The sequence below is a fragment of the Anser anser genome (assembly GCF_964211835.1).
Source record: "Anser anser genome assembly, chromosome: 3".
Taxonomy (NCBI): domain Eukaryota; kingdom Metazoa; phylum Chordata; class Aves; order Anseriformes; family Anatidae; genus Anser; species Anser anser.
Genome location: NC_139722.1, coordinates 103,779,517 through 103,796,266, shown reverse-complemented (window position 1 = coordinate 103,796,266; position 16,750 = coordinate 103,779,517). Strand labels below are relative to the sequence as shown.

The following is a 16,750-nucleotide window of genomic DNA, read 5'->3' as shown; positions in this document are numbered from 1 at the left end:
CTCTCCATGTAATCAAAATATCTGAGAAGCCTCCAGCAGAGCATTAAGCAACGTGACTGACATCTCCTGTGTAGTTTGTTCTGTGATTTTTATCCCTGAAGAGAGAAACTTACACAGAGAAGGTATTTATTTTGGTAGGATTCATGCAGGTATATGTTTACATGTTGCTACGTGCTTATGCTGGAGAACTACAAAGGTCTACAAAACGCAGTTCCAGACAGTGACTGGAACTTTGTGGTGGCCCTTACTTCCCGCTGGAGGTCACGTTAAGCCATAATATTTGTATCAAAACTTTGTTAGACTTCAGGTATGCTACCTGTAGGTATTGAAAATAAGGATTCAAACTTAGAATTTGACTCAGTATTCTCTAGAAAGCTGGGGCATGATCAGAGGATAGACTGATGTTTTAGCAGTGGCTCATGTTGCTGAGATGTGATGTAGTCTTCTATACTAGGTTGAGTTCCATGAACACTGGATGTTTTGCAGATATGTTGTACTACCAATTGAAAACTCTTCCCCAAAATGCCTGGCCTGTTCAGCTAAGGTAGATGATGCTTCCTTTCAACACCCGTTCTTTTATTCTGCTGTTAGGCACCTGTTATCCAGACTGATAAAAGTTTGTTGTTTTGGGTAGTTCCTTGGAATAGAATTTAGTAGCTTTTGTTGAGGGTTATAAAACGGTTCACTTGATCTGTAACATAGCCGTAGTGTAAGGTTGGAGGAACTTTCATGTTTTGTCTAGATGGAGTATTTGTGTTCCTGTGTTGGCACGTGATGTTTGTGGGGTATAGTGCCACCAAGACGTTTGTGAGGAAAAAAATGTTGTTCTAGAATCAGCATTTCACATATCAGGACCAAAATATGTTTGCAAATATTCAAGAGAACCTGACGCCTCATCCTGTGGGCAGAACGCTGTTATTAAAAAAAAAAAAAAAAAAATGGAGTTTAGTGATGTAAGAGTTTTTATTGTTGAAACAGGTTTGTGGACTTATTTCCTTGCTCAAAAGTTAGAATAGTTCTGAACTTTTTTTTTTATGATCATGGTTTTTCAAGGACAGCAGAGATGATATAAAAGAAAGAAAAAGTTGTAATTGAAATCTAACATTGTTTTTAAGATCTAATAAATTGGAAGAAAAGAACTCAATGCATTTATGTGCAGAGAGAAAAACAGCATCCAGAAAAATTAACATGGTAAACTAATTACTGTGCTAATGTGCTGTGAGCATTGTTTGGTTCCCTTGCCAGTGTGCGTCTCTTTTCTGTTTGTAAAGTATACAAGGAATAGGAGTTTCCTTCTTTTGTGTGCTGAATGTGCTTAGGTGTCTAGCACATATATGGCACTGCTGTTACTTAAATACACCAGTGTAATTACATTTATAAAATATGTAGGGCTTATCTTTGTCATCAGAATTCTTCACGTTTGGGTGCTACAGATTTCATACCTATGCGGTTTGCATACAATTTGTAGCATTTCCACCATTTCTACTGAAAGAAGCAAAATCTGCGTTTATTTGGCCTTTACTCATCACCTTTGTTAATATTTTGAATTACAAGGAGTGCTACATAGTGCAGTCCTGGAGGTCTGCAAAGGAGAGACCTCTCAGTTGTAGCTGGCTCCTGTGCTGGGCCACAAAGTCTTCACTGAAGGGAAAGCTTCCTGCTTTCAGCACTAATAGCCAGTCATAGGTTACTGTTTTGTCCTCGTTGAAAGCTCTTTTTTTTTTTGTTGTAGAGTTAAATGTTGTGGAATAACTAAACAGAAGTGGTTGAAAAGGGGGAGACAATTTTCATGACATATATTTGCAATATGATTTCTCATTTTCAATCAGCCTTCTGATTCTCTTTGAGCTATAACATCTTACCACCACACAAGTAAATTTTAGCATAAATTCTAAATTCTTCTCTCATCTGATGTTTTTATATAACTTACTCAAGCTTTGCTTTCTTCAGGCATTAGCTTCTTAGTATTTTGCAGCGTAGGCATTTTCAGTGAGTTTAAAAATAAATAAATAAATAAAACACTTTATTAGACTCATAAGCTATTGAAAGAAATTTTATATAAAGCTAACATACCAAAACACAGTTTGAATAAACATTTTTACCCCAAATTTAGAACAAACTGCTTGAGAGATGTGCTTATAAACAAGTACTATTTTAAGCTTTGATACAAAAGTGTTTAGACACCTAACTTGTCTGGAAACAAGTGAGAGTCAGGTTCTAAATTCTTCAGTGGAACTGAGCCAGCAGTACAGTAATGGGTTATAGTTAGCATTGGAAAGCCCAGAATCTTAAATTCCTTCCTCTCTTCTCTCAGCCCTTAGGTTTTTAACTGCTAGGAGGCACTATTTATTGTGTACTGTGTGCCTTAAATCCAGTAGGCAGCAAGAGAAAACACATTCCATTTCTATCACCGTGAATTCTGTGCATGTACAGAGAAATCAGTGTTTTTTTCTTGTAATTCATTCTTAATTTTGATACGTGCAGCCCTTCAGAAATTCAAAACGGAGTCGACTCTTCTGTGAAGAAGATGACAGACAAATAAACACAAGGTCACCCAAAAGAAATCAGAAGGTTGCGATGGTTCCACAGGTACCTACATGTATGCAGATATTTTCTTACCAAAAAGGGGAACAAGCCTATCTGTGTTAGCCGAAGATTAGAATATATTTGCTTCTCAAGTTGCATTATCAGTTTATGAATATGCCTGTGAGGAAAGCTGTTGCTAGGAGTAAGCCACAATTCAAAACAGATTTGTATTTTTTTCCTCACAACTGGGTTCCTAAGTTTATTTGTGAGAGTACTTGTTCTTTTTGACCCTGGACATAAGCATACAGAGCTAGAAAGCAGTCCGTAATTGCCTATCTGGCTCCTGTGAACAATCATATTCTGTAATCTGCACAAATTTTTTCCACTTCAGTTAAAAACTGACTACGGTTCTTCCACAAACTAACTACATCATTTAGAAGGCTGCTGTAGAACTTTGTGTTCCAATAGGTAGGAACTAGCTTTAGATTAGTAGCCAAAATGTATTCATGGCCATCTGCACCTTCTTGATCCTGTAACGATACTGTCCTCCACTTCAAACAGCTTGGTTTTCTATTCTTCTACTTGTCTACTCCTTGGTATAGCATGAAAGAGCAGCAGTAATTTTTCTCACCCTTTATTTGCTATGTTAGACAGGGCAACATCTCTTTGTCTCAAAGAATTGACTCTGTAATACCTTTGTCATCCAAATCACTTCTCTGTATGTACCGTCACCTTATGAGCCTGGACTTGTCACACCGAAAAGATAGTATTTGAATACTGGTCTTACTTCCTTTCTGAACTGTAGTGCGTAGTGTAGAATAGGGAAGACTTAGCAATTGCTGTTTTGCTGGGTCTGTTTTGTCAGAGATGAGGACCAAGGCATTTTTCTCTTTTGCTACTATGATTTCTTAACAGTAGAAGGGCCTGGTTAATGTCCTAAGCCCAGTTAGTTTGTACTTAAATGTCTGGTTCAGGATGTCCTGTGGATTGCTAGATAAACCTTTGTGAGAGACTGCAGCTACTGTAGCTCACAGATCTTGCCATTGTGCTAGGCTTTGTTTTCGTGAAGTTCCAGCAGAAGAAAGTGGAATTGTATCTAGAAGGCAGTAGTTCAGCGCAGCAGGAGCCAACAAGATGGCAACTTTATTCTATTATTGCTGCTGCTCAATGTCATTTTTGAGCATTTAGACACGGATAACAACTAATTATGGCATGGGGACCCAGTTAAACTAATATTCTCGAAAACCTGTTTTTTCGAGTAAGTTTTTCTGTCAGTTAAGATAGCCATCCCTGCAAGGAAATTACAGAATTATTTTTCCACAGTCTTGTTTAAACACAGCATTGTGTAGTATGCATGTGATCTAAGACAAATGTCTTGTTTTGGGATTTATAAAATATCTTTCAAATTTAGTTAAAACTTGATTATGTCCATGCTAGGTACTCTTCCTTTTTATAAAAAGGCGACACTCTGCTCAGGGCTTTGACTTGATTACACCAAATTAGTAAGAGTGGAATCACTAGTGCAAATGAGGGAGTTGGCGGTGCTGGCATGTGAGTCACCAAATCACACATGCCAACTTGAGACAACGTTCAGTGGTGCCTCAAACATTTGAGGTCTGTGTGTAGTTAGTGCCCATACTGTTGTTACTAATAATGTAGTTTCGCTGCTGGAAAATGTTTTCCTTAAAAGAGCTTCATGTAGAGATAATTTATATTGATCCTGTTAAAGTTTGCCATCTGTTTTGATTGCATTGCTGATATAGTGCAGTAAGGACAATTGTACATCTGCAACACAAAAAATTGTCGTGAAACAATATGTGCAATGAAGATGTAACAGTTATTAATATATGAATTTTTATCAAGAAAACCTGGTTTAATAATTTGAATATTGAAGAATATTAGACCATGTTTAACTGTTTCCTTTATTTTACTGTATAGAAGTTTAATACAACAATGCCAACGCCAGACAAGAAGGCATCACAGAAGATTGGTTTACGGCTTCGTAACCTGCTCAAACTTCCTAAAGCTCACAAGTGGTGCATATATGAATGGTTCTACTCAAATATAGATAAGTATGTATTCTTTATATAAGTATTTTATTAGTATAAAAACAAGTCGTTTTCTGAAATTGAGCTACAGTTTTCCATATACTGGTTAAACATGCCAAAGTTCATTCTTAAATTTTTAGATCTTGAAAATTATTTTGTTTGTTTGTTTGTTTTTATAATGAGCAACCTACTTGGGTAGCTCTTTTAGTCTTCTATGGAATGTCTTCCTTCATGGAAATATTTTTCTTTTTATGATCTCTGCCTCTACCAAATAGAAGATTTTATTCATGTACTTTTATCTTCTGAAGCCTGAAGTTATCAGAACACTTTAGCTTTTGTGAACCCTTGGGTCAGTGGTACTCAATGGAGATGGAAAGGAGCCTGCTTCTTTGTAAGATGCTGCTTCCCTAAAAGCTATACATTTTTATTTTGTATGTTTATTTCCCATTATCCTGTTTTTATTGTGATCACTAACAGAGTGCTGGGTTATGACTGTTCAGGTCACCTCTACATGTCAGAATCTTTCTTGGATCTCCTAATCGATAGCTCTCAGATTGTTTCCACAGTCTATACTTCAGTCTTTTGGCACTTGTTCTCTTAACACCAGTGGCAAGGTGGTATGAATTGTTTGAAAGAACCATTTTAATTTAGTCCCTAATCACGTAAAAACTAAAAATTCTAAAATGTAAAAATTGTTACTGGTTGACTAATATATGAAATGCTAACATTCAATATTCGAAAGGATGACTTCAGAGTTTACAAGCATTCTTTTCCAGAATTTATTCATAATAAAATAATTACTGTTCTTTTCTCCTATTTTAATAAGGATTGCTGTAGCTCTTTTCCTTCAGCAGGCAGTCATAGCAACAGAAGAACGTTTTAGGATATGTTTACCTCAAGCAGAAAAACTGCATGTTCATTTTAGTTTGTTTATAACTATTCTGTGGACGTTGTTTTGAAAGAAATAGTCTTTACATACTTTTTTTTTCCCCTTGGTCTTATTTGGAAAACAAACAAACAAAAACCTTATTATTCCTAGTAGTAATTTTAATATCTGATGCTTATAATTTTGATATTTATAACAGTCCAAGAACTTTTTTTTCTCAAATAATTGTCTGTGGAGCTTTAGGTCTATCTACTAAAATTTGTGTTTAGTGGGTGACTCTAAAAACCTTTTTGATAGTTATCTTACATTACGAGCATACACTGGTATGATTATGTTAAGATATTATCATAGTATAGCTTACTAAGAAAGTACATATCTGCAGAAGAAAAACTGATTTATGTTGCGAGTGATACGATCTAGACAATATGAAGCACAGAAGAGATTAAAGCATAGAGCTGTCAGCTGATGAAATACGGCACTCTCTACAAAGCTCAACATATTTTAATCAAATCTTATCCTCAATTGACATCATCTACTTAAATGCCGTATGCCTGCCATAAGTTTTAAAAATATTTTAATGTATCAAGCTATCATCTGATTATATATCATCTGCGATTATTAGATTATTGAGGCTGTTTCAGTTGGATTCTGTCTACAGTGCTATATGTAGGATGGTTTCCTGTAAGCTTCTGACACACCTGGAGACATGTAAAGAACAGCTTACTACCACAGTGATCATAGACCCCCCCAGAACCAGATACAGCTGTAGCTTGCTTACACCACATCGCAGACCTTCCAGTCTTATCAATGTGTTTATAGTTCACCTGTTTAAAGTCAAGTGATAGTTTAAAAAAAAAATCAAATACAGATTTTCTCTTAAAAAAAAAAAAAAGTTGTTCTTTATAACTTTCTTAGATGCTAATGTTAAAGACACTAAAACTAGATAAAATAAAACCTTTATACACTTATCTTTTTCTTGAGCGCCATTGATCATCCTTAGCAGTTTACTGCTAAGTTTACTGTTTCATGCCACAGTTGCAGATCCTTTTACTGTAAAAATACTCTCTTCCATTCTTGCCTGAGTTTCCTTATCTCCATGAACCTTCCCTCTCTCCTGACACATTCAGTTGAAAGTGGTGTTGCTTCCAAGATCCTCTCTCTTTGGGGTATTTCCCTCTTAAACCCTAGTACCCTGTAGAGAATAGAGGAAAGTGGCTTTACCTAGGATGCAGTTATTCTCTTGTTCTTACCAGGTGAGATTTATTTCACTTGCTATGGTTTTTAATCATTAACCTGCTATTAGGCAGGCATATCCATTGCTGCTCCCTTGTCTCCTCAGCCCAAGAACAATGTGGTACTACAAAGTAAAAGACAGTCATAAAACATAAGGTATATCGTTGTGTTATGATAGGTCATAGCATCAAGAAAAATTCATAACTTGTGTAGGTAGGTTCTCTAAACTGTCACTTCTGTAATAGTGATCCTCCGCTTTATCATGGAGCCATGCTGTGATAGAATAAAAGTCTCCTGTAGAGCTACTGACAAGGACAAGTTGGCTCAATTTCCTGTATTTTTGGAACCCTCTGTTGAGAATCTGGTTTATAATTGAATGAATTTATGAAAAGGCTACTATTTTTCTATTCCTCGGTATCACCTTGCACCTGTTGTCCTTTCCTTTACTCTTAATACCTCACCATATGTTTATGGTTTCCTTTAGTGGGTTGCAGTACTTTCATGACACTGCATTGGCTTTGCTGAAGTTTCTTTTGATGTTTTAACAGACCACTATTTGAAGGAGATAATGATTTCTGTGTATGCCTGAAAGAATCCTTTCCAAACTTGAAAACCAGAAAATTGACGAGAGTAGAGTGGGGAAAAATCAGACGATTGATGGGAAAACCACGGAGGTAATTTTCTCACTTTCCCTCACCCTTTCCCTCTCTCTTCCTCTTCAGTCAATGATTACATGTAGTTTTCACGTTACCTGAATTGTTCTTTTTTGAATTATTTTGCATGCAGGTAGTAAAGCTAAATAATAGCTGAGTGTAGAACAACTTTTTATTGAAATGGTTTTCTCTGAGTGCACACACTGCTTCCCACCCCCCTCCCATTCCTTGTGTGTGTGTGTTCAGTCCATGCAGTTCTGATGAGCCAGTACTTTAAATGTTCTCTTCCCATCCTAGATAACTTGAGTGTTCAAGCTAGCCTATGTTGAAATTATTACTCTATCTTCCATGTTGCATTGCTTCCTGGCATGAAGCCAGGCCAGTTTTCCACTACATGTTTTTTGGATATAACTAGCTCTTGGCGGGGAGAATAAATGCATGTTTTCTTCTCATGTTTTTTATTACTTTTTAAACCATTTTTTAGATCCTCAGCTTCTCCTGGCTGCCAAAACAGGGACAGGGGAAGTCACCCATATAATACTGAACATCATAGATGAGAATCCAGAGTTGAATGAAAAGTGTATTTTGTTCTCTGATTAAGAATTCTTAGATTTTAAACGCAATGATTCAGTTCAGTCTTTTCACAGAATCTATACAATTTAGGATAGAGAAGAGAAAGCTCAGGGGGGATCTCATCTGTGTGTATAAATCCCTCAAGGGAAGGTGAAAGGACAGGCTCTTTTCAGTGATGTCTAGAGACAGGGTAAGAAGCAGTGGGCACAAACTGAAACAGGAGGGTGCTGTCTGAATGTAAGTAATCAGATTTTTACCGTGAGGGTGATTGAGCACTGGAACAGGTTGATGAGAGAAGCTGTGGAGTCTCCCACCTTGGAGTTACTCAAAGGCCATTTGGATGTGGTCATGAGCAACCTGCTCTCAGTGTTCCTATTTGAACAGGGGAGTTGGACCAAGTAATTTCCAAAGATCCCTTCCAAGCTCAACCAGTCTGTGATTCCCTAAATTCTGTAAGATCAGGAGAAAAAAATGTGCAAGTAGTGTTCAGGTAAGAAAAGACTGGTTTATTTATATAAATTACTAAATATGCAAACTTAAAGCACTGAATCAATTTCATAGATCACTGTATCGAGTCAGATCGTATTTTGTCTGATGGAGGCTATTTAATCTTACATGGCCGTAAACAGCTTTACATAATTATAAATGCTACTGCGTGGAAGGCAGCAGAGCCACCTTAACAATAGCTCCTTTTGGAAAGGTGTTCATATCGTTTAAGCTTAATTGTGAGTTTTTAGTTCTTCTATCATTATGCTTCCCACTGAGAGGGAGTTGGTGTAGCTGGAGCTTCAATCATCATTTAACTCTTACTCATTTGACTTTTGCCAAAAGTAAGTACCACTATATAATAGATGTATATACTTTTTTTGTTAAGCTGTCGTATAGTCTTTTTTTTTTTTTTTTTTTGAAAAGAGAGCCTCTTAAGAAGCCACAGTTCTAAATGGTCAGGAAGTTCTTTTACATCAATTCTAAAATACAAGCACTTGACTGGATGTAGAGTCTGGTTTTGTTTGTTAACCAAAAGATTATGAAATCTTGCTTTTTGTCAGCCTAAAATAGGCGTTTGTTTGTTTTTAATTTCTTTAATAATTAAAAACAAAGAAATACTGGCAAAATTTTTCAAGATCTCTGGAGAGGTCCTTGGGTTCAGTTATAACAGGTTTTGAATGATTCTAAATCAGTTGAATGCTTATTCAAGACAGTTTTCATCTAGTTCTAGGACAAAGTCTTTTGACATTACTATTCTGTTAGAAATGTCTTGTCTGTCCTCGGTCATATGCAAGTAAGGCAAATTCCATGGCCATACTAGTATCTTCCCTGGAGGGAGGAAAAAACATACGACATATTACATTCACAGTGTTAATGGCAGAGAGAATAATAGTTTCTCTGTGTGATAGCTGTGCACATGGTTGTCTTTTTTCTTCTTCCATTTTGTGTTAAATATATTGTAATATTTTCTTATGTCTGCTACTACTTTAAATGTCCTATCACACCAGCAACAGTGTGGTTGGTTGGCACAACAGTATTCTTCCTGGGAGCCTGCAAAGCTTGTAAGATTCCAGTAGACTCTGGGGAAAGATATACTCCAAGAAAAGGAAGAGGTAATAGTTAGTCTTGTCTACTCTATATAAATTTCAGTGGGGTTGTGAAATAGGAATGGATGTGAATTAAGCTTAGATATGCCTGTCCTGACATTGTATGATGGTGATGATTCCCGTGTTCAAACTTTTGTGACCAAGGTAGAAGCCTAAAAGAGTGTTCAACCTCTTAAATAAGTCTCTCTGGAACACTAAAGAGGTTGCAATGTGATCTCTACCATAGTTTTCACCTTCATTTTTTTTCATAGGAATGGTACAAAGATGAGAGGACCTTTTTTAAGGACGTTTTGAGGGAGAAGGGCTTGGCGACTTCCTATAACAGAAGGCAGAAATACATTGCAAATACTTTCTACCTCCATGACCCACAGCATTTGGGAAAGAGTGTTTGAGAACATCTGGGCTAGTAGAGAAACATTCGTAACGTTTATGTTGTAGGGCCTTCAGTGTCGTTGATTACGTCTATTCTTGGCCCTTTTTTTTCCTCCCTTTTTTTTTTGTCTTGCTGTGATTAGTCACTGTTCTCCTCAATGGAATTGAAATGCCCTGACCTGCATTTTGCTACTTGACATTTAGAGCACATGACAAGCCCTATTTCATACTTGTTCCTCTCCAGTAGTAAATACAGGGCAAATAATGTCTTTAAATAGCAATATCCAAATAAGCTTTGCATAAATCCCCCAACCACCATGTATCTCTACTATATGCGTTTCCAGATAGTTTGAATTTCTAATGAGGATCACTAGGCAATACACAACTCCAAGGTAAATTAATTCTGCTCTTCAATGGTAAACCAGTGAGTGGACACACCCCCACAATTGCTCAATCTACTATATGTTTATAGACTACACAACAAATCGGGATTTGAAAATCTTGAAAAAGAACCTTTGTTGCAGTGCATTACTGCCCAGGTCTAGCAGAAGTACAGCATAGCTTCAGTTTATTTCTGTTCATGCATTTTTGTATGTCTTTCCTGGGGCTTAGATCTCATTGTGTTTAATGTCGTACATACTGATCAAAACAGATGGTTCATGCCCCGTAAGAACTTTGAAACCATGAATAAGATAAAAGGCAAAATATGTGTATGCACATAGACAGCAAGTGTGAAACTGCTGCTTGGTGTGAAAGCAAATCATCTCAGTACATTGGCAGCTTAAGAGAAATCATACATACTGCAAGAAAGAGAAATTTTGGAGATTAGCAAAATGGCTTTTTGAAATTCTTTGAGTGAAGGGTATACAGAAAGCATAAGATTGTTTATTTCATCATATAGCAAGAGTAATAAGCAGACTTGCAAATAGGAGCTGACTGCTCAGTGCTACATGATAGATAAATAACGAAGCAAGATCTTGAAAGGTTTTAAAATGGAAAATAGTTGACAGTATAGTGATAGGAACCAGTGGAGGAGGTATCAGTGTCTTCTAAAACAGTCTTGTAAAGTAGCACTTCTTATTGATCAGTAATCAGTATATACCTATAGACGTTCTACAGAGAAAGGTTAAATTGCACTTGACTGCAGTAAAGCAATTAAGAAAGGTGTAGTAAATTATTTCTTTAATAACTACTTCTGCAATTAAGCAGACCTACAGTAGCAACCCGTATTCCTTTTTTAAAGGGCTTCTGTTGTTGACACAAGAATTATATTCCTTTTTAACAAGGAACAATAGACAGGATCAAATCCTAATGTCTTTATGCTTTTAGTATTCTCCTCGTGCATCAGTAGATTACAATGAAAATGGATAAAAACAAGTAAGGGCTTTGGGACCAAAACAAAGTGAAGTATGAACTGTTAGAGGTTATCTGATTTTTACACAGTAGCCCACGTTCAAACAAATTTATACTGTTACTGTGATCAATGTCAGAGCAATTCACCTGCATAATAGAGATTTTTGTATCTGAGTTGTACTCTGCACGTATGCAAGTAGAAGAGACAAGGAAGTGACGTTTTATGTTGAGCCTGACACTCTTTCTTACAAAGTCAGTTTAAGTCAGTTTAACTGATCTAACTGATCCAATGGGTTCTGTTCTGTATTGGCAAGAAATGGCAGGCAGAGACCTCACAGTAAGTTCTGAGTACAAACACTGAACTAGTATTCAGGATAGGCTGGATGTGAGACCTGCTTTAGCTTTGTTGTGAGACCAGGTGGATCACTGTAAGTAGAAAAAGTCCTAAAAAGTTGTACTCTTCTGAAATACTAATGCAAACAGCATTTCTGAGTGTTTGTTGTTGTTTTTTTTTCTTTGTTTTTAAGTAAACTGTTATTCTAGGATAATTTTGGGGACTCAGGCTGTCTAAATCTGTTCACTGAAATTGTTCTCTCTTGAGCACTTCAAGCTTTTTCATTTTCTCTTGATGAGCTGTAAACTGTGCTTATTTACTTGTTATGTCTTTGTGTATGTATGTTTTCAGTGTTGAATTTAAGTATAGTTTTACCTAATTGTATTATAGATGTTCTTCTGCCTTCTTTGAGGAAGAGAGATCAGCGTTAAAACAGAAGCGGCAGAAAATAAGGCTTTTGCAGCAGCGTAAAGTTGCAGATATTTCACAGTTCAAAGATCTTCCAGAAGAAATTCCATTACCACTTGTAATAGGAACAAAAGTTACAGGTAACTTCTTAAAAACAAACAAATGAAAACCAAAGTTCTGCAAATTTTAGTAAACCATAGAGTACTTAGTCTATGTAGGTAAAATAAATTTAAAAGATTACAAATTGTATGTTTTTATTGTTAGCTCATTGAGAAAGTGCTTGTGAGGATTACCTAGTATTTGTAAAACAGCGACAGAGTTTTGAGATATGGATTTATTACGGTTTACTATTTCTGGTGTTCATAATCCAGATTATTATTTTTTTTTTTTTTTAAGTCTAGTATATCTAAAAAATCCTGGAGAGAGAGATGCTTCAATGCAAAGAGCTGAGTACTGTCTGAAAGTTTAAAATCTGACCTAATATAAAACTTAAGCTCTGTTTTTCATAAACATAAAAATACCTGTTTCAAAGCAGTTATACGATTAATTTTCCAGTGTAGTTAGACACACATGTTAAACATGACATTGTTTTACACAAAAAATTGCACAGAACTGAGAAAGCAGTACCGGTAAAAACATTCCTTTGGAAAATGACTCAGCTTTGTTAAAACACTGAGCTTTGTTAAATTTCATAAAATCTTGAATACCTCCATCCTATCTATTCATGGTGTGGGGTTGTTTTCTCTTGAGCACGGTATGGCCCACTCAGGCCACTTCTGCTTATTCCTTTCTGATATCTTCAGCATCACTATCCTTAATTCTTGCTGATGAGCAGGCATGCAAAATGCTGTATCTCCTTACTCTCCTAGAGATGTATCCTTGAGCTGTATTCTTTGTTGTCTTTCACTAAATATGCAGTTATCAGTGGAAGACATCAAATAGAAATGGTATACAAAATCACTCAAACTGATTTTTGCCTGCAGAATCTGACTGTCAGAAGGTATTGAGTATTAAATGCTGTTCTACGTAGACATAAATGTAGTGCTAAGGAGTAGATTTGAGAAATATTTGACTTGCAAAACTAAATTTGACAAAAATTAGGTAGTATTTCTAGTGCATACAATTCTTTTTCAGGGTTTGATTTTTTTCATTTAATCTAGTCAGTTTTGTTTTTTGTTTTTAATACAAATATATATGTATTGGATGATGCCAGGGTTACTTGCAAAAGATACATTAAGTCTGTTTTTGGCATCACAATGTTATAATATTTGTGTGTGTTGTGGTGTTTCTTTGTTTTTTATTCATTTATATATTTTTTTTTAGCACGGTTGCGAGGTGTCCATGACGGACTCTTCACAGGACAAATAGACGCCGTGGACACTCTTAATGCTACATACAGAGTTACTTTCGACAGGGCAGGTCTTGGAACACAGACAGTCCCAGATTATGAAGTTCTTGTAAGTATTAACAACACATTCTTAAAATAGTTTTAATGAAAGAAAACAGCATACAATTCTATCCTTTAACCAAAAAGAATAAAATTCAAAATATTACATCCAGGTTGTATTGTCATAAAATAGAAACAAGCGTACCAGGTGCCTGGGAATTTCCAGGAGAGTGAGCTCATACTGCTCATGGTTTTATAGAGCAGGATAACCTTCTGTAATACAAACATAATGGCTCAGACTGGAATAACTTACTAGAGCTAGTGTTATAGCCTGAGTTGAGTATGAAGAAGTATAATGAGTAGTGTAAGATCCCAAAAAAAATTCTGCTATGGGATCCAGGCAGGAGTTGTAGAAAATGTTTAAGGAAACCTGACCCTTTGTAATTTGACAAAATGAGTAAAGGCTTGTGGTAGTTGGAAGCAAGTATTATGAGTTGATTGAGTCTAATTTTCAAGCTTCTGTGGTAATGAAACTAACTGTGATGACACTGCTTTGGTCAAAAAAATTGTAGTTATTTCCTAGCTCTCGTGCTTTTGTACAAATTTATGAGCTCCATGGATTGTTCCTGCTAAATGTTCTGACCTAGATTGCAAAATTTTTAGATGGCATCATATTCTTTAGTATCTTGTGTAGCATTCAGTCTACTAAGGGACAACTAACTTGTCTGAGGACTAGTCTCTGTTACGATGAGAGTTTGGAGCCTCTAGTGAACTTGTGTTCAGTCATGATTTGTCTGCAACTTGCCAATAGAATTTTTGGAAATACTCTTGTGAGGGTCTGTTTTTTGATGTGATGCAAACTCCAGCATTGGAATATGGTTTTAAAGCTCTTGCTAGCCCAAAAGCAAAATGTTACTCTATCAGTCTTTCAGTGTTTCTTGGGTTTGGGGTATGGATGTGCGTGGCTAGTCCAGATTCCAGAAATAAAATATGTATACTGTAAGGGGTGTTTTTAATTAGCCTAGCACCTGAAGTATGTCCTTCCTTTTCCCGTCATATAGAGTAATGAGCCCCATGAAACAATGCCAATTGCTGCCTTTGGACAGAAACAACGGCCTTCTAGGTTCTTTATGACCCCTCCCCGATTGCATTATACACCTTCACTCCAGTCTCCAATTACAGTAAGTTACTTATTTCATGTAATTTGTAATATTAATCAGTAATATATTTTCCGATACACGGTACAGCTGTTACCTTATACAGTTTTTAATTTTCTGAGGTTGTTCATTAAGATAATTTCATTTAATAGCTTAATTTAGAGGGATTTACTGCAATCTGCTTTCCTTATAGGATAGTGATCCTTTATTAGGACAGTCTTCATGGAAAAACAAAATTTCCGGCACAGATAGTGAAACACTAGGTGGCTTTCCAGTAGAATTCCTCATTCAAGTGGTAAGTGTTAACTGCAACTCTTACTTTGTTGTGTTTTGTCTTTTTTGTGTTTATTCTAATTCTTCCGCAGTTAAATGACCACCTGTTGATTTATGAGGTGGTGATATTGTGATATCAAAATGAACTTTTCAGAAGATACCAGTAATGCTTGTTCTGAGTTTCTTCCTTTTTTTTTTTTTATTGTTCTCACTTGTTCATAAGCTTTGAAATGTGCTACTCTTAATTTAGACCTCAGGATGGCCTTTTGACTCCAAATGTGTATTCTTAGCTATACCAGTTGGTCTGAAAAAAATATATTATTTCTACCTGCAAACTTTGTACTATGCTAAAGACTTTTTTTTGATTTAAAATATTCTTGCGTTATGCAAAGAACATTTGCCCGTCTTACATTATCATATGTTGTATAATATTGTATCCAGCGTTAGGTAGTGTGTCCCACCTGCCTTGGAGAAGAAATGAACCACTTTATTCCCTGAATGTATGCTATAGATCTTTTTTCTTCCCAGGAGAGCACCAAGACCTGCCAGGAACCAGCAGATCTCATGAGGGAGATTGGTGGTACTTTGGCAGGGCCAGGAACAATGGCAGCCACCCCCTACATGTACAAAAGGCAGCCCTTAGGGAGCGCTACAAACACGGTCTGGTGCAGCAGTCAGGGTGTGGCGCGTCAGTTTGTGTGTGGTGGGTGTGCGGGGAGAGTGTATCATGGAGGAGTGCCAACCTACTGGCTGAGTAGGACACTCAAAGTGCATGTAACCCAGCACCCAGGGACCTGGTCAAGAGTACTCATTCTGCCTGAGTCTCAAGGCCGAATTTTAGAGCGAAGGCTGCTGTTCCAAGCGGGGAGTCTGCACCATCTACCCCAGAGATGGCCAGCGCCTCCACACAGACAGAGTTGCTGAAGGGAGAAGCTGCAGTGAAGACCTCAGACTGCAGGAAGTGCCTCGATTCCTGTGGCCTGCAAAAGGTGTGCCCAGGTGGAGGACTTCTAGCAGGTGGCTGCGCTGCAGGAGGCAGTGAGAAGGCTGCATAACATCAGGGAGGCTGACAAAGGAGCTAGATAGCTGGTTCCAAGCACAGTCTCCAATGAACCCACAGACAAACAAAAAACTCCCCCACGAGCACGTGCAGCAGGCAGAGGGGCCATTAACACAGAAGAATGTAAACTTGCAATAGCAAGGGCCACCAAGAGGAAGAGATTTTCCCCAAACCTTGAGGTGCCATTGCAGAACCACTTAATCGCTGGAGACTGAAGAGGAAAGACCCGTCACATCAGGAGAGACGCTGGAGCTGACTAACGCAGCTCGGTTTGCTCCTATAACAACCAGTGCAACTAAGAAAAGGCGATGGGTGATGGTAGTAGGCAACTCTCTTCTGAGAGGTACAGAGGCACCCATTTGCTGACGTGATACCTTCTCTAGACAGGTGTGTTGCTTAATGGGGGCTTGTATTAGCGATGTCACCAAGAGGCTACCAAGCGTTGTACAGCCCGCTGACTTATCTACTGCTGTTGTTTCATGTGGGCACCAGTGATACAACCAGGAGCAGCCTGAGGAGTATCAAGAAGGACTACAGAGCCCTGGTAAGAGCGATAAGGGACTCTGGAGCGCACAGGTAGTTTTTCCATCAGTCCTCCTGGTCAAAGGGAAGGGATTTGAAAGGACCGGTCAAATCTGGCAAATCAACAAATGGTTCCAGGGCTGGTGCCACAGCCAGGGGTTCAGCTATTTAGACCATGGGACTTGCTTTGAGGAGTGTAATCTTACTGGCATTACGGAGATGTGGTGGGATGGCTCCTATGACTGGAGCGTTGGAATGAAAGGATACAAGGATACAGGCTCCTTACGACATTTTTGCCTCAGTCTTCACCAGCAAGTGCTGTAGCCACACTGCCCGAGTTGGAGAAGTCAAAGACAGCGACTGGGAGAAT

At 37.5% G+C, this 16,750-nt stretch overlaps 1 protein-coding gene across 3 annotated transcripts in view; it reads left to right on the top strand.

Annotated features, from left to right (window-relative positions):
- LIN9 (lin-9 DREAM MuvB core complex component) overlaps positions 1-16,750 on the top strand; it is a 40,140-nt gene that overhangs the window by 13,484 nt on the left and 9,906 nt on the right. The window contains exons 4-10 of one of the 3 annotated variants that reach the window (XM_083831216.1): positions 2,485-2,589; positions 4,465-4,598; positions 7,242-7,367; positions 11,964-12,121; positions 13,305-13,438; positions 14,430-14,549; positions 14,719-14,820. In XM_083831216.1, the coding sequence (XP_083687342.1) occupies positions 2,485-2,589; positions 4,465-4,598; positions 7,242-7,367; positions 11,964-12,121; positions 13,305-13,438; positions 14,430-14,549; positions 14,719-14,820 (879 nt within the window). Of the gene's footprint in view, positions 1-2,484; positions 2,600-4,464; positions 4,599-7,241; positions 7,368-11,963; positions 12,122-13,304; positions 13,439-14,429; positions 14,550-14,718; positions 14,821-16,750 lie in introns of those variants that run through there. The other 2 variants (XM_083831218.1, XM_083831217.1) reach the window with 2 other exon arrangements.